Source organism: Physeter macrocephalus, chromosome 1 (assembly GCF_002837175.3).
Source record: "Physeter macrocephalus isolate SW-GA chromosome 1, ASM283717v5, whole genome shotgun sequence".
Taxonomy (NCBI): Eukaryota; Metazoa; Chordata; class Mammalia; order Artiodactyla; family Physeteridae; genus Physeter; species Physeter macrocephalus.
Genome location: NC_041214.2, coordinates 19,208,334 through 19,227,077, shown reverse-complemented (window position 1 = coordinate 19,227,077; position 18,744 = coordinate 19,208,334). Strand labels below are relative to the sequence as shown.

At 42.2% G+C, this 18,744-nt stretch overlaps 1 protein-coding gene and 1 long non-coding RNA gene across 2 annotated transcripts in view; both read right to left on the bottom strand.

Moving 5' to 3' along the window:
- WWTR1 (WW domain containing transcription regulator 1) overlaps nucleotides 1-18,744 on the bottom strand; it is a 142,510-nt gene that overhangs the window by 16,347 nt on the left and 107,419 nt on the right. The window contains exon 4 of the mRNA XM_024131908.3: nucleotides 10,076-10,278. Within this exon, the coding sequence (XP_023987676.1) occupies nucleotides 10,076-10,278 (203 nt within the window). The remainder of the gene's footprint in view (nucleotides 1-10,075; nucleotides 10,279-18,744) is intronic.
- On the bottom strand, nucleotides 292-7,825 carry LOC114486170 (uncharacterized). The gene is made up of 4 exons (XR_003679482.1): nucleotides 7,723-7,825; nucleotides 6,917-7,037; nucleotides 3,122-3,281; nucleotides 292-2,610 (listed from the first exon to the last, which is right to left on the bottom strand). It is a non-coding gene; the product is annotated as an uncharacterized lncRNA (long non-coding RNA).

Sequence of the window (18,744 nt, the reverse complement as noted above, 5' to 3'; positions counted from 1 at the left end):
GTGCTCCCTCCCCAGCTCCCCCCAGTGCAGGCAGGATAACAAACGCTAAGCTGGAGGCACACCTGAGCCCCTTGGTCTGTCTCATCTCCTACCTCCACTCCAGTTCAGCAAGATCCTTTCCCAGTGTCCCTTCCACTCCCACCCACCCTATCCTCCCAAACAAGTCTTCAGTTTCCTGAAGTTCCTCGGTACCACCCTTAGGGGTTCTGTTACATCACCTTTCCCAGGATGCCTTCCCTGACAACCATAACCACAGCAAACCACTACCTGCCCCTTTCCCACCCCTGGAAATGGGGACAGTTGAACAAGGCTGGTCTAGGACAAGACTCAGGTCTCCAACTCAGAGCTGGCAGCGCAGCTGCCCTAACCCTGTGCTCCCTCCCCAGCTCCCCCCAGTGCAGGCAGGATAACAAACGCTAAGCTGGAGGCACACCTGAGCCCCTTGGTCTGTCTCATCTCCTACCTCCACTCCAGTTCAGCAAGATCCTTTCCCAGTGTCCCTTCCACTCCCACCCACCCTATCCTCCCAAACAAGTCTTCAGTTTCCTGAAGTTCCTCGGTACTTTGGGTCCCTCTTCATCAAGACATATCCCCCCACCCTTAGGGGTTCTGTTACATCACCTTTCCCAGGATGCCTTCCCTGACAACCATAACCACAGCAAACCACTACCTGCCCCTTTCCCACCCCTGAAGTCCAAAATAACGCATCCAGCTGGGGTCTGAAACTCCATGTCTCACAGTACACTCCTCACCCGGCCCCAAAGCAGCTCTTCCTGCTGACGTCAAGCTTTCTCCTAATGCCATCACCCCTTCTCCCAGCTCCAAATCTCAGTCCACTGTCTCCCTCAGTCCCCACAACAATTCATTCATTTGCTCCTGTATTTATTTTTTAAAAATACCACGGAGACTACCAGGTGCCAGGTAGTGTTCTCGGCAACAAGGATACAGCAATGAAAAATACAGACAGTGTCCTGCCTCTTCAGGGATTCTAGCAGGGGAGACAGACTCCAACAGAAAATGATGCAGAAGGGCCAAGCCTCGTGGGGTCCATCTCCCCGATATCTACATGCTCCAAACCTTCTTTCCAACTCAAGTCGTCTGCACTCCTTCTCTAGACCTACCAATCTCCATGTGCAAGGCTGTTCTACACCTTGTCACGATCTTTACAAAGAGTGACCAGAGGAGAAAAATCAGGATAGGGAGCGGTCAGAGTGTCATGTCCTATGAAGAAGCAAGGGGACTGTTTAAGAGAGACTTGTGGCACACCATGGCTCTCAAGCTATTATTGACTGCCACACGGAAGAAGGAAGATTCCTTCTACCCCAGACTGGAGGCAGATCTGATGGAGGGCTTTGTAGTTAGTAGTTCCTTCAGTGATAGAACTGGCTGCTTCTCAATTCTCTGCGCTACTGGCCACTGGAATTTTCAAGCAGTTGTTGAGGGTTAAATGCTACTGGATATGACCAGGGCTTGGCACAGGAGAAAAAGTGTCCTTGGATTCAGAATGATGAAAGCTCAAATCCCAGCTGAGCTACTCCCTAGCTATAACATTTTGGAGTACATTTTTAACCTTTCAGTTTGTTCATCTGAAGAAAAAGAAAAAAAAAAGACATAAGATTTATCTTGCTGGGCTGTTATAAAGATTAAAAAGCATATTTATCAAGAACCTGGCACAGTGAGGCAGTTACTAGAATAAGCTACTTACTCATGGTGTTAAATGTTTTAGGAGGTGGAGATGTTAGCTAATACTTGCGTATCACTTACTACTTGTGAAGCACTGTCCTAAGTGCTTTAACATACTATATCTCATTTCATCCTCATGACAACCCAGCTGTCTCCATTTTATGGATGAGGACACTGAGGCACAGAGAGGCTAAGCAACTTTCCCAGGATCTGGCCCCAGAGTCTGTTGTCATAGCCACTACACAGACAGTGGCAAAGAGAGGAAAGCCAAAGATTGAGGTCGGCAGACCTCAAATTTTCAGCCCTTTCACCTACTGGCTATGGGACTTGGGCATGTTATTTCATTTCTCTGAGCTTGTTTTCCCAGCTATAAAACAGAAATACCAATCCCCCTCCTTCGGGCAGTTTAGAGGATTTAATGAAGTGGCCTGTTTCACTGTCCTGAACACAGTTTCCCTCTCTGAACTGGAAAAGAGATGGAACTGGACATAGTCTCTGATCCTTTTCAATGTATAAGGGTGGAGCTAGTATCCTGGGAATTCAAAAGCACATCCAGCAAAGTTATAAGTTCAGAATTTAAAGGCCAATTTCAGAAAGATCTGGAAAGCTGCCCCTGGTAACCTCACCCCTACCCTGCTCCACCACAACTTTATTTTTTCTCTACATCCAAGCTGGGGGTGGAAAGACTGTTGCAAAATAAAGGCTTGAGAATCTCTTTCAGAGTTTGTGGTCTTCCATCTAGCTCCCTAAAACGAATAATTATATGCGGGTTTAAAAGCACCCTCTCCTAGTGGCTGGGGGAGGGGGTGGTGGGTCACATAGCTGGAGGGGTGTGAAAGACAAAGGCCCAGCTGTAAGAGGAAGGTGTCCTTGGAAGCAAACTTCAAACCTCCTTTCCTTCCAGCTCCCCACTGGCCTGCAGCCTGCCTGTGGAATAAATCAAGAGAGGAGGTGAGAAAGTCAACAGCAGTTGAAAGCATCCTGCAGCCCTGTCCATCCCGGGCTAAGGGAGCGCCTCCCGCCAGCCAGCCCTGGCCCTCCCTGGAATGTACTTCAAAGAGAAAGGAAAGACAATAACCTCTTCTGAGGGTGCCTGCTCGATTTAGGTGTGTGTGGCCAGGGATACTACAAAAATGGAAGATTGCATTGTTTTAATTAGAAAGGGTGGGGTGAGTAGAAACAAATGAAAGACAAAAAAAAAAAAGACAATATTTTGAAATCCTAACATGAAAACAGTTATTCTGGTGCAGAGAAGTTGCTCTCTCTGCCGAAACCTCCCCAGACTTCAGAGGCAGAATGCTGAATTATTCACCTTCTTTATAAGGAAAAAAAAAAAAAAAAAAAAAAGCATGCCCAATGTAAATCTCTTTTTAACTCTGTGCTAAGGGATTCTAGAAATTCACTGTCACATTTCCTGGAGCCTCCCTTTTGGAAATACCTCATCACACAAGCTCAGCTGCCAGACTCAGACTGTCGAAACTCTGACACGTCGGGGAAGACATTTGTTGAGTCCATAATTATTATCCATGGCCTGTTTGATGCTCTTTTAATTCAGGATGTATATAGCAATCTTGTGTTGCTCCATAATCTCTGTTATCCTTTAGAATTGAATTAAGGAAAACATTATATAATTTAGATAGTCTCCTCTTTACTTAAGAAAAACAGCTGAATGGATTTCAAGATGGAGTATTTCTTCGTACCTCTGATCTTATCAAGATCCGAAATACGAAGATGCTTTGCATTTGTGCAAACCTGGTGAACCTCCATTTAAAAAAGTGTGTTTGTACTACTCAGCCATAAAAAAGAACAAAATTTTGCCATTTGTAGCAGCATGGATGGACTTAGAGGGTGTTATGCTAAGTGAAATAAGACAGAGAAAGACAAATAATGTACAATATCACTTATATGTGGAATCTAAAAAAATACAACAAATAGTGAATATAGCAAAAGAGAGGCAGACTCACAGGTATAGAGAACAAAGTAATGGTTACCAGTACAGAGGTCGGGGGTAATACAGGGATGAGGAGTGGGAGGTACAAACTACGGGGAATAAGATAGGCTCAAGGATGGATCGTACAACATGGGGAATACAGCCAATATTCTGTAATAACTGTAAATGAAAAAACCTTTAAAAATGAATTTAAAAATTGTAATAACCTATAATAGAAAAGAATCTAAAAAAGAATATATATATATATGTATGTATAACTGAACACTTTGCTGTATACCTGAAACTAACACAACATTGTAAGTCAACTGTATTTCAATAAAAATTTTTTAAAAACTGTATAAAAAAATAAATATTTAAAAGCAAATAAATAAATAACAATTTTAAATGTGTTTGGTTTATAATATCTTTCAAAAGGGTTCCTTTTAAAAGAATTGGTATTTTTCAGAAAATGGATTATTTCTGGGACTTGTAGGCAAATAGAACACTGACAGCAGTTAGAATGGAAGCCCTTTGAGGGTAGGGACCAAGCCTATTCGTTCACTGCTGTGCATTTAGTGCCTAGAGCATGTTGAACAAATGAATGAATGAACGTACTCTACAGGGATCCACACCCTGGGTGGACAGCATGACCTCTGATGTTGCAGTCAATCCTGAAACCTAATTCTCTGAAATGCTTTTCTAAAAGGAAATTATAGCCCCATGTGCTGAAGGCAAGACTCTGTGAAGCAGCCACTACTTAGGCGATGATATGACACTTTTTAACGTCTCTAAATAGCTATTCTTCACATGACAAAAAACAGACCTCAGAACCTTCCCTGGCCCAGTGCTGCTCACAGCCGGGTGTGTCCCTCCCCCGGGCCCTCGGTCAGGAATGGCTGCCAGAGGCCGGCCAGCTGGCCAGCCAGACCCGGTAGTGGCTGTCAAGCCCAACAAAAATCTGTGAGACCTGCCAAAAGAATTCTGAGGCCTCCTGCCCAAGCCCTCGCCCCTTGTCCCTGTTGCCCCGGCAACCAGAGGCCGGGCTTAGTCAGCATTTTTGTTTGACAAGCTGCTTTCTCCTGTCCACTGAGCCTCAGTTAAGGGAAGGATGGGGGTAAAAGCAGTGCTGAGTCTGCCTGGGAATAATAACCATTTCCCAACAACGCAGAGGGAGCGAAGGCTTCTTCACTTAAGACTCTTCCAGGCCCTGGGGACTGATGGGAAGTCCTCGAGGTTAAAATCATCTTTGAGGCAGAAGGTCCCCCAGCTTCATATTTAAATGAATAATACAACGAAATACCCTCCCCAGATGAAGGCAAGAGTCTGTTTTTATGTCAAGGAATTGTTCTTTCAGAGGGGCAAATAGGGACTGAGAAGCCTGTTTCTCAATTTCTTACGAGTTACTCAAATTTTCCATTTCCTCCAGTAAAGTTGTAAACATGCCCTTTATGATACTGAGCAAATATTGTGTTGGTTTTTAAGCTGTAACAGCAGAATAGTCTATAGTCTTGTGGGCATGTGTGGCTCATAGTATTTTAAAATTTATGTCCAGAACCGTTGTAGAAAGGATTCCAGGCAGCTTAGAATAGATGTGTCCAAAATCACAGCACAACTTCCATGGCTGATACAGAGTAAATAAATGACTTCCCAATATATTAAGAAAAAGAGATAACAAACAGTAGTATTCTCTACTACAAATTTTGTTTTAAAAAACAAAATACACCTGGATACATACGAAGACTGGAGAGAAATCACCAACATCTTCATAGCTGCTCTCTTTAGGTAAGAGTGTAAGTGATGATTACGTTCTTTCTTGGTTTTGATTACTTTAAACATTTACTACAATGAATGTGTTTTTTCTGTGCGACACTTTTACTTTATTATTATCTTTATTTAGAGTCGAATTCACTCTGTGAAACTGTACAGTTCTAAGTTTTGACAAATACATAATACAGTTGTGAAACAGCCACTGCAAGCAAGACACAGAACTGTGCCATCCCTCCCAAACCCCCTAGTGCCTCTGCTGTGTAGGCAGCCCCTCCCCGATCCTTAACTCTAGCAACCACTCATCTGTTCTCTGTGCCTATGGTTTTGCCCTCTCCAGAATGTCACATAAATGGCATCATACATTGTGAAGTCTTTTTTCTTTTTCCTTTTTCTTTTCGGCTGCACCGCGAGGCATGCTGGATCTTAGTCCCCTGACCAGGGATCGAACCGGTGCTCCCAGCAGTGGAAGCACAGAGTGTAACCACTGGACCGCCAGGGAAGTCCCATTATGAAGTCTTTTGAGTCTGGATTCTTTCAGTTAGTAAAATGCTTTCTCTCATCTCAGAGAAAACAAAAAAACTACGAAATTATACTTTTAAAAGTTAAAAACTATTTTTTTACTTAAAAAAACTTCATAAACTGAATTCTAACTTTTTTTTTTTTTTAATATGAAGGTAGCAAGAAGTACATCTTCAACTGAGAATTGCTTTCTTTTCTAGGGTTGCCGTTTCTTAGATGACCCTGAAACCGCTTCGCGGCTTTTCGGAAAACTTAGCAAAAATAAAACTCATTATCATGGACAATGGAGAACGTCTTTCATGAGAATTCACTCTCCATAATGTCTGTGATAGACGCTGAAAGCAGAGAAAGTTCCACTTTCCTAATAAGGCCATGTACTGCAGACCTGGCTGGGATCCCCTTGGGCTCGTGGCACCCCTGCCCTTGGAGCACCTGCCACATTCTAAGATAATTCATCAATTATCAGATACAAGCAGTTCAACTCTGTTGCTACAGCAGCCAATGCTAAACGGTAGGGATCATTTTTAACAAAACTCTCCTACTTCAAAAGATTCCTAATCAGGGGAGATAGCAAACCTCACCGGCCCTTTGATCCGAGTTCTGTAGCTATTCCACAACCTGTTGGCCTGTGGGAATGAGGAAAAGAAAGAAAGAAGCACCCTATGCTCATTTTCACAGAACTCTGGGCTCTGGTGCATCTGGTCCCTGCTCCAGCTATGAAAGTGAAAGACTGCAGCCACTGGGACCCCACGAAGTAGGGAATGGTTTGAATTTATCCTCTGGCCACCAATCTGGATTAGAGTTCATCATTTTGTCTCCTTTGCTAAAATGTAAGTTATCTGAAGCCAGCCACGTCCCACTTATCTTTTTATTATTTCCCACAACATAAATGTTGGGTGAATAAACAAATGAAGAGATAAAAGAAGGAATGAAAAAATAATAATATTCCATCCTGAAATAATGGAGGTTCACTTCAGATCTGTAATCAGACTTTCCTCAACTTCATTTTGTTAATACCTCTGGCATGATTTCAGTGACAAGTTAACATCTGAGCCCTTGGCATTGTGAGGTGTACGTCAGACTGTGGAACAAGAACCGAGAAATTGTTTTCTCCACAGCACAACATCAGACTACATGCCTAGAGGAACAATGGCACAGAAACAGAAAAAAGAAGAAGAGAGAGAAGGAGAAGAAAAAGGAAAAAGAAAACAATATTTACATGGCATATAACTTATAAGGACCTTTCACATTTATCATATATTTAACAATGATAAAAATATACAGAGTACTGATGACTTCCCAAGAATTAGGAACAAATTCATTCTACTTATTAAAATTTACCAACTTCCTTTCCTATCACAGAGATGGAGTCTAGGAAGGGGCCTCTCTCCCAGAAATTCTCCCTTGATAGGAAGGTCAGGGCCTGCCTGCTGGGCAGGGACTTCAAGAAGACAGGCTGGACAGCTAGGGCCCTCCTGCAAACTAGAGGAAGGCCAGGGGAATTACAAAGTGCCCAGAAAGCAAAGGATATTCAGGAAGTTGTTGACTACGTAGAACAGGGAGTGGGACAGAAGGAACAAATGGAACAGACCATCTTCAGAGTGCATCAGGACCACCATTGCCTCCGTCCCTCTACCTTCCTACCAGGTTCTGGAAGGCAGCTAAACAGGTGAGCCAAATGTCACTTTTACTTCTAATCCATTTCCCTGCCCACCCTGGTTTAAGTGCAAATAGTGAGGCTTAAGTGCAAAGCACCAAAAGAAAGAGGTTAAAAAAAAAAAAAAAACCCACAAAGGTGATACACATAATCCACTAATCCACACCTGAACAATCAGACATCTTGGCAAATGCCACTGTCATCAAACACTCCAACACCATTTACTGTACGGCCTTCTGGATGGGGGGACACGTCTGCCACGACTTAAAGAAGTCTCTTTAGACCTTTTTTCCTGTATCCATAATAAAGATAAAAAGACATCAGAACCATCCATTCCATCTTCTTCTCCTCCTCTAACCACACACACACACACACACACACACACACACACACACACACGTGCGCAGTCGCACATTCAAAGCTGAACTACAGGAGCCTCTGGGAGCAAATCTGGACAGCGTTCCTCCCCGAGGTCCTGTACAGTGGAGTCAACACCGTCATGCAGCAAAATACTCCAAGTTCCACAGCCTCTAGGGATCAGCATTTAAGGAACTTGGTTGGTATTTCTGTAATATGAACCATCAATACTAACATTCTGGTTCAAAGGCACCTACGGTTGGAATAAAGGAAACAATTTGGGGCACTTTTCTCCACCCCTTTTCAGAAATACTTTCTGTGGGAAAGGAGGAGGTGGGGTAGAAGAAAGAGAAACACAGAATGAGGCAGAAACTGAGACACAAGTCATTCTTTGCGGGGGAAAAAAAAACATTAAAACGTATAAATGCTACTCTAATACTATTTATATTACTCTATGTTATAAAATAGACAAATTATTCCAAATAGAATTATTATCTAAAGACAGAAAACCATAATACAATCATTTCCTGCTAAGAAACATGATACTGTATATCTAAAAACAGTATAAACAAATGCTACCCTGAAATAACCGTGAAAGTCCAGGCATAAATCCTCAGGGTAAAAGAAGCACAACGATGGTTATATTACAAAGTTGTATTCCTCAAATTTAGAGGACAGTTCAACGGAACAACAAAGCACAATTTATATTCATTTCCCACATTTTCAAAGGCTATGTATAAGGAATTCTTTTAATTCATCATGTTTTTTAAATTTCACTCAGTGTAGATACTTTATATTTTAGAATTTATTTGATGAGAAATACATTATTTACCTACGGCAGTCAATGTATATTTTTGAAAGTATCAGATATAACTAAAAGAAAAAATAGTGTTTACCCTAATACCCCCAGCCCCCTGTAAGAAAGATTTCTGGAACTGTTAAAACTACTCATTTCCATCCACATGGAAAGGAAGCTACCCATGTATCTTGCTTCATGTGAGTCATAAGGCAAAGTCTGAAGAATTAAAACAATAAACTGAAGCCTTCCTCCCCAAAATGCAGCCAGCCAAATGTATGAGACCTGAAAGCAGGTGCTACATTAGTTTAGCAACACAGAAGACAATTCTGCTCTTGCACAGACCAAGCCACTGAAGCAGGGAGAAAACCGTGGGCTCCTTCAGGGATTTTCTTTATTTTTTGAAGTGAGGCCCTGAGCCTGACTCAGAGGACGCACACTCTGTTGACTGACTGACTGAATGAGGAAGTGGCACAAAGGTGCCTGATCAAAGCCCAGGGGGTTTTGCAGAGCACTCTATCACAGTCTGTATGCAAAACATCTTCCTTTCTCATGCTCCAAGGTGGATCAAAGATGGTTGCAGATTCTTTGTCATTTCTTCCATGGAACATCCCCCTCTGCTATCTGCTCTAATTGGGGGTTGGGGGGTGCGCTGTGACTGCTCTGTCCAAGAGAATATGGAAGAACTGACTCTGTGGCAGTTTCCAGAGCCAGGCCCCAAGACCCTGGCAGCTTTCAATTCCTGTCTCGCAGAACATTCTCTTGGGGAGACCCAAGCTGCTATGTAATACGTCCCACTGTTCTGAGATTGCCAAGCTAGAGGTGCCGTGGGCAAATACTCCAGCTTTTAGCCCTAGCTACGCTCAGTCTTCCAGCAGCCCTTTCCATCGTGCCACACACTTGAGTAAACCCACCTGGGACCCTCCAGGCCGGCCCACCCACCGGTCGACCACCGCTAGGTGACCTCAGCCAGAATCACGTACAGCACGAGAACAGTCCAGCTGAGCCCTGCCCCAATTCCTGACCACGAAATGGCGTGATATAATACAATGGCTATTGTTTTAGGGCACTGAGTTTTGCAATAATGTATTACACAGTAATAAATAACCGGAACATATTCTTTCTCTCCCTCTAGTGATTAGCAGTGAGAGCCAAAGGCAGCCGTGCTGATACAGCTAGCCCTCGTACTCACCTAAGTTTGGCTCTCAAGACAGTGCAAATAGATGTTGGAAGTCTGAAGCGGCGCTCGGGGCTTTTAATGCTTCTGGAGAAAGCTGTATTTACTCTGATGGCAAGTAGATACCTACCCATTAGTCTTGCCACCAAAGGCCACGAAGCCTCCCCCAGGTCCCACCGAAGGCCATACCTGCCTCATGAGCTCCTCTTGACGCATCCTAATCCTCTCTCTCTCCATCTGGATCCTCTGAAGCCGAAGTTTCTGCTGCTGCTGCTGTTGCGTGGTCAGCGCGTTGGGGATATTCATGAGCCCTGCTGGTGGGTTCTGCGGAGGGTGACTCTGCTGGCTCAGGGAACCGGGTGCCATCTGCTGCTGGTGCTGGTGATTCATCACTACAGGAGGGAAGAACGGGCGAGTTAATGACCGGGGACCACAGCACCTTATCAAAAAGAGATCATCAGAATGCTTTGCGCTTTACACTGTAGATTCCTGAGATTCCTTCCAAAGCACCTTCCTGTTAATCATTACCGTTGAAGTAATTATTACCTTAATTCAATTCATGGAGGCTCAGACACTGGCCCCTCTCCTGACTCACCTTTAAAAACCTGATTTCACATGTTGCCTGTGTTCCAGAGTACCTTTTAAACCTTTCATAGAACACCGTGGCCGTAAGTAAATTCCACAAAAGTTGACACAACATAAAAGCTAATTTCACCAGGACACCTGGGGGTATGTGTGCACGGTCTCATCTAACCTGCATGCTGATGGCAGGGCTGAGGAGGGCATGTGGTCGTTGATAGGTGGTGAGTAGAAAATAATATTTAGGATGGATGAGTGAATTGACGAGTGACATGTGAAACACGGTACCTAGATCAGGGACCTACACAAAGCAGGATGCCAGTCATGCTTTGTTAAAAGAGGGTGCCCCAAAGAAATTATTTAGTGAGAAATTATTAGTGAATAATGAGAGAATCATTTAGTGAGAATTATTGTGAGAAAGAAATTATATAAAAATGTTAACAGCGTTTGTGATTGGATAAAGCCACAAGAAGTGTTTGAAACAGTTTACGGATTTTCTTTCTTTTTGTCTGCATTTACCAACATTTAAAATTTTGGCATGCAGTACTTCACTTTAGAAAAAAAAAATTTGTAATCCTTTCATAAATTCTCTAGTTGGTGTCTCCCCACACACCCCCACCAAAAAACGCGTCTTAAAAAGTGCTAGCTTTCCTCCGAACAGTTTACCAGTCAAATTTGCCTAACTTCTGCCTGGGTAATATCCTACAATAAAGAAAACCATGCTTTTCAGTCTATTTGCTCCGAGGTCAGGGCCAAAGGCAACAATGTGTAATTTTATATACTTACTTCATTTCTGAGGAAAAGAAATGCTCAATTTTTGCTATATTTGGTATCACTACCTTTCAAAGATAAAATTATTGGCATACTTTACTTAAAGTTCAAAGGAAAATATTTCAGATCTTCAGTTTGTTATGGATATTACAAGGGAACGTATTTTATAACTAAACTTTCTTAGATGAATTTTAAATTAGCCTAATCAACTATGTATTAAATGAATGTGTAGAAAACACACACACACACACACACACACACACACACACACACACATTGAAAGAAAGTACCAGGGAACCCTCCTACACTGTTGGTAGGAATGTAAATTGGTATAACCACTATGCAGAACAGAACGGAGGTTCCTTAAAAAACTAAAAATAGAACTACCATATCATCCAGCAATCCCACTCCTGGCCATATATCTGGAGAAAACCTTAACTCAAAAAGATACGTGCACACCAATGTTCACTGCAGCACTATTTACAATAGCCAAGACAGGGAAGCAACCTAAATGTCCGTGGACAGAGGAACAGATAAAGAAGATGTGGTACATATATACAATGGACTATTACTCAGCCATAAAAAAGAATGAAATAATGCCATTTGCAGCAATACAGATGGGCCTAGAGATTATCAAACTAAGTGAAGTAAGTCAGACAAAGACAAATACCATATAATATCACTCATGTGGAATCTAATTTTAAAAAATGATATAAATGAACTTATTTACAAAACAGAAACAGACTCACAGACTTAGAAAACAAACTTATGGTTATGAAAGGGGAAACGTAGGGGGGAGGCATAAATTAGGAGTTTGGGATAAACATACACACACTACTATATATAAAATAGAGAATCAACAAGGACCTACTGTGTAACACAGGGAAATCTACTCAATATTCTGTAATAACCTATATGGGAAAAGAATCTGAAAAAGAATGAATATATGTATATGTATAACTGAATCACTATGCTATACACCTGAAACCAACACAACATTGTAAATCAACTCTACGCCAGTAAAATTTTAAAAAAGAAAAGAAAATACCAACACTGAAGATTTTCTGTAGAAGAACTGGTTTCCTTAAGGAAGAATTAATTCCATGAAAGGAACTTCCTCTGGATGGGAGGAGAGGTGGGGTAAAAATACTTTTTTTTTTTTTTTTTTGAAATTTACTTATAACTCACTCAAGTCTTTATCACATTCCCACTGTGTGCTGGGCACTGGGTTTGTAGTTGAATAAACAGCTCCTGCCTTCACAGGCACTCACAAGGAACGTGTGAAGAAATGAGGTGGGTTTTTATGCTTGGCTGTGGAGCACTAGAATGTTAGGCTTTGTAAGGATTCCTGGAAAGCATCTAGTCCAGCTTTTTATTTTGTGAAACCCAGGGAGGTGAGGGGCGTGCTCTGCTTAGAAAGAGGTGGAACCAGGGCCACAGTTGAACCCCCGACACTCCGTCCACCTGCCCTTTCAACTGTCCTTGGCCGCCCTCTGCCACACCTGAAACTGAAGACCAGGAACGATCACTGAAACTGAGGCAACCCCTCTACACACGGTTTCCCTTCAGTTGATCACAAGGAAGCGCCACTTAAACAGCAGACCCTCAAAGCACTCAAAACAGGGCCCTGGGACAAAGGTTGCTCAGGTTACAATTAGGAAGGGCTCAAGGAAAGTCTGGACAGATGCACAACTCTGCTCAATCCCAGGGAAGTCACTCAAGGCAAGGTAAGATACTGGAGTATTCCCCCCAGTTTGGGCTTCACTTCCTGAATCAAGCCCACCACCAAGAACTCTCATTTCTTGGCACCATCCCTGGCACACAGGGAAACTCAGTAAACGATGGGATGAATGACTGAAACCAGCTGGGCATTCCTTGTGTTCTTAGTTTGAGAAGAGAAAAAAAGCACAGTTGTGATCAATGCCAAAATAACTGAAATAAGCACTTAATTTCTACAGCTTGTTGGAGCATAATCACAATCTCTATTTGAAGGCCTGGGTGGGAGGGTCAGGGATGGGGCACACACTGTGTCATCGGGGAAAAGTTCTCTTAAATACCAATTCAAGTAAGACAAAGTCCAGATATCCAGAAGGGTTTAATTCATAAGACCTCTTTCAGGCCAGGAGACTGAAGCTTAGATGGAAGAATAGTGATTATCTCCAGACACAGTCGTTTCTGAACCTTCTGCAAAAGTATGCTCCTATTTTTCTGATGTAACGCCTATAAGCAACAACAACAACAAAAAAAACCACCCAATTGTGCCTATAAGAGAAATGTGTAAATTGAATATTTCCAATATCAGAAATCCCCAGGTTAGGAAAAAGCTTAAAAATGTTAAATTTTTTTGTTAGCAGTTCAGAGGTTATGTTAATTTTTATAACTCAGATTCTTTGAAAAATATTAAAACTGGCTCAGGTCTGGTACTTACTGACGTGACAAAATCAATTGTATCAGAACTATCTGCCGTAACTTGGGGAGACAGCATTGTCAGTCTACTCACACAGGATTCTGTTACTCCACTCCACACACTGTCCAGATACTGCTTGGCAGGTTTTATTGATGTCTGCATCCTTATCTGGGGGAGTCAAAGACTTGGAGAAGATCTCTTCCAAAACCACACCCTTGCGAGCCTTTGAAACACCAGCCCTTACAGCGACCATCCATTGGGGAGGCATGGTGGACATGCTGGTTTCTTCCATTTTAATTTAGATTTGACCATTCAGACTACACTCAGACTAAACCTCTCCAGCTATTAACTGTAGTGACTGGAAAAGAGTAGAACTTAGCCAGTGGCTTTGTTTTCAAAATAAAGCACGCCCACCAACAGAGAAGTCTATATGAGAATATTCACCATAGTGTTGTCCATAACAGCAAAAGACCAAAAACAGTGTCCACCAATAAGAAATCATGATCCATTCATTCAGAGGAACTCTATGTGACTATTCCGAAGAATAAAGAAGCTCTGTAGGTCCTTCTATGGAACAATCTCTAAGAAACAATGTTTAGAAGAGGGAAAAAAAAAAAATCCAAGGAAAAGAAATGCATGTAAGAGCATGCCACTATTTGTAACTAGAAAAATGGAGGCAGTAGGAATCCATATTATACCAATACATACACAGCAAATCTCTCTAGAAAAATACACAACAGTGGGTGCCTCTGGAGAGGAAACTGGGTGTCAAGGATGGGAGGAGATCTTCCTTTTCCTCTTCTGCACTGTTTGAAGTTTTCCTGTGTGCATTTATTATTTATGTAAAACATAAAAATGTGAAAGTAAAAAACAGAAAACAAAAGCACGGTCATGTATGCATCAAATATGCAAAATATTTTCTTGGTGGAGTGAAAGGAGGTAACCCCCAAATTATTTGTAAAACAGTGAATAAGGCTTAAAATATAGTCAAGATCCTCAAAACTAAGAGCCTGCCTGGTGCAACGTCTCCTTGTGAAGGTGAGGAAATAATACCCAGAGAAACAGTGAATTTGTTCAAGATCATAAAATGGTCCAGGGCCTAGAAGCCAGGTGTCCTGCCTGACTCAATCCAGGTGCCTATGATTCAACCTGTCGCTCTCCTCCCTCTAGTTGTTTCATTTTAGACTGTTTTTGAATCTTTTATTAGGCTAAATCTCATGAACTTCACCGATGGTTGAGGTTCTAGCTACTCAAAGACAAAGAGGCAAAAGAAAGAGGCCCAAGACAGAGATAAACAGAGAGGAGGTCCTCAGGAGAGCACAGGAAGGAAAACATCTAGACTTGCAATGAACAAAATACTCCTTGGGATAATATTCCATAACATTTTAGGGAGAGAATAGTTCAGTTTAAAAAAAAAAAAAGAAAGAAAGAAAACAAGCAGAGTATCTCAAATGCAGTATCTGAGGCCAAACCAGTTAAGGGCAGACTGCCACTAAATGCCTCAAAAAGGCTAAAGACCTAGTCAAGTTCTAGACTTTTGCCAGTCCCCACAGAAAGGAATAACCCAAACAGAAGATTTCTCCATTGAAGCAGGAATGCATCAAAACTAAAGCAGAAAAAAAAAAACACTAAAGCAGAGACTTCTTTTTTTTTCCTTCCAAGAGAGTCAGAATTTAAATTGAAATCCACATTTATGTGTTTTTCATTCTTCTCATCTCCTTTTCCTTTTTCTCTTTTTTTTTCTTTCTTCTTTGATAATTGGCTTTCTCTTCTGTGTTTGGCAATTGAACATAAGCAAGCTCTGCAGATATGTAACCAGAACCATTACACTGCTATTATTCAATATAAAAGAAAACACCAAGAAAAACAAAACTTCACAGCATCTGAGATATGAACACTCTTTTGATTTAATGATTGTATCCTTGGTGAAGTAAACGGTCAGCATGGGAATGGGGTGTACAGAGGGGGTGCACCCTCTGACCTGCTCCAGCAAACACACTTGGTCACGTCTACAAAGCCCCACAAGTAGGCTTGAGGCCAGGAAGGTCCCTGGACTCAGTTCTAAGCCTATACATCATTTGTTGTATAAGAAGCAGACATGGAAAAGGTAAAGGCTTCACTCCTGAACTTTTGCCTTTTGCAGCAAGCAGCAGGAACAGAGAGCGACAGACAGCTCACAGACAAAGTGTTTGGGCAGCTTCCCCAAGCCAGGAGCTGCAGACGAGGAGGGAGGCCAGGGAATCAGGTTGTCCAGCGGGCCTCCTGGAATGTTTGACAAATGTCTTTCTGGCCTCGGAGAGGTTCAGTGGCTTGCTTTTCTGTGTCCTGGGCTTGTTTCCCTTGTTTTTAAAATAGGCTATGGTCACACACACACACACACACACACACACACACACACACACACACACAAATGCCAAATGAAGAAAACAAAACCACAAGATTAGGCTCAACTACAAAACCTGTCACGGGCCTGCATGGGGCTGGCTCTGAGCAGATTATGGAAAGGACAACCAGCTTGCCAATGGCTAGAAGCCACACCTAAGCCCTAGAAAGACACAGAAATTACTTTATTCCCTTCAAATCCTTCTCCCTGATGCACATGTGAGTCTGGGGAGGGCAAAGAGAAATACCTTTTGCTAGTTACCCACTGTTGTTCAAGATACAAAGTAACAGAAAAACAACACAAAACAAAATGCAGGGAAAGCAAGGGTTATAAGAGACTGCCAGAATATCTGCTGAAATTCTCCACCAGCAAATGTTGATTTAACAGGAAAATCTCAAAGATGGTTTAATTTGTACTTCAGTTTTCACGGGTGGTAAACAGAATCTTGCTAAATGAACTTCAGTTCCACATATTCAAAGTAACCTTTTAGTTTAGTTTTGGGGTTTCTTTCTTTTTACAAGCTTCTATGATAAAACATCAAGCATTCCAAAGAACCCTTCTAACATCACCCCTTGAGCGTGGGAAGAGCTCTGAAGAGGCTGACTTGTTGTGAAAACCTGGTTGCAGTTTCCTCAAAGTAGATGGATATGCAACATTCGAATACTGTACACACCTTGGGTAATACACTTGATTTGGGATGTGGGAAACTTCCTCCTCCCATTTGGAACAGGTGTTTAATTCAGTTTGACGTTTGGGCTAATACGTTTATATAAATTGCATCAGAAACACATTCCAGAAACCTAAACACCCATGAGAGGGCAACACAAGCTCTCCTGCATCATGGACTGTTAGCAACTGGAAGCTTGACGATCACTCCATTCTCTGTCCCTGCTCTACAAATGCTGAAACGGGTCTGTCACAGTGAGTGACCAGTTGTCCTAGTTTGACTAACGGGTTTCCTGGGACACAGGACTTTCAGGGCTAAATCCAGGAGAGTCCCAGGCAAATGGGATGGCTGGTCACCCTAAGCCTGTGAATGTCCGTGTCCCCAGAGCTAACTCATGGCTGTAGAACCCAAGTTTCCTATTTCCACGCTAATGTGTTTCCTTACAAAGAGAACCAGAGCCCGTATGAAATAACCATTTGGTATTTAGAATGACAGTCAGGCTGCCCAGATTAGCTCTCAGTGTGTCCTCCATGGGTTACAACTAGCTGGCTGTCCTTTTGTACCCATACAACTTGGTAATTGGAGAGGGAATATGAGTCGTGCACTTACTCTGTAACTTTTTGAGGAAATCAAGCACTATTTAGGACATTGCATTGCACCACTTGTAAACATGTACTTGGTTAAGTCTGAAAGTCAGGAAATCTTTCCTGTTGGATTCTGGGTTGGGCTATACACACAGAACAGAAGCTCTTTTAAGAAACACTGAAGTGTTTTCTTCCTGTGATTTGAACTCTCACTTTTCCTGGGGGCTGGATTTGTGCTCTTTATAAATAAGACCTAGGAAGGAGCCAAGTCTCCCCCTGCCCCTTGGAACCTACCCCAATGATACGGATGTTCCTTATAAACATAGAACAAAAATAATTTAGTGCATTTCAAACCTGACTTGCTGATGCATCATACAGTAGGCACTAAATACATTCTCCCCGAACTAAACTTCAGGGTTTATGGGTCAGAAATTGGTGTAAAATATCAGTTCATTTGGAAGAAGACGATCAGCATAGACTTTCTTCTAATTTAAAAGAAACATAATAAAGAAGAAAAACTCAGAATAAACTGGAAATTCCTCCCCACCACACACACAGACACAACTCTTTCTCTTGAGAATGCATTTGAATCATTACTGCCCTAATCTTATAAGTGAATATTTAATGAATACTAGACTTTTGTTGCTGCTTTTTCTTTACTTCCGGAACATAGTTCCCTGTTCAGGACCCACTGCATTTTGCTCTGTTTTCTCATTAGTGGTTTACAAACCCCCCCACACTCAGCACAGCTGGGGCCATGTATCTACCCCACTTTGAAGCATCACCATAGAAGTTCAGGCTGGAAGGGGCTTATAGTCCATTTTGACCAGCGTTCTCAATTCTACTTTTTAGCAGCAGGATCTTCCTCCAGAGCCTGATATAAGGCAAGAGGCAGAGACACCCCACATGTGCAGGGGTTCATTCACAACACGCCTGGGGCCTGTGCTGGTACCAGTGAGCACTTAAATGGCAGCCCTTTTGACTCTCTTCTCTAAATTTCCTTGATCTGGCTTTCACTGTGCTTTCCCTACAGGCGTTTCCCGACTCTTGTGTCAAAATATTAAACAAAGTTTTAAAATATGTTGAACAGACACAGCTCTTGGAGACTGAATACTAACTGAGCTTAGCTTCTTCTCACATGCCCCTGAAACCCTGGCATGGGGCCTTGGGACACAATTTAAAACCACTGACTTAAGCCAATTCACTCATTTTTGAAATGAAGAAACTTGGAAGGTTAAGTGACTCAGCACAAATCACAGGCATAGATGTGACAAACCTAGGAAGCCCGCGGAATATGCTGGAATGCATGGCTGGTATCAGCTGCATTGACCACCGATCACTGCCCTGTCCTGCAATCAAAAAATATTTACTGAGTTAAATTTGGTGATAAGGATTAAGAGGAGTTTCCTTTTCCCTATTTCATGAAAAGGTCTAACACAGACTAATTAACTTATTTACTTATAAAAT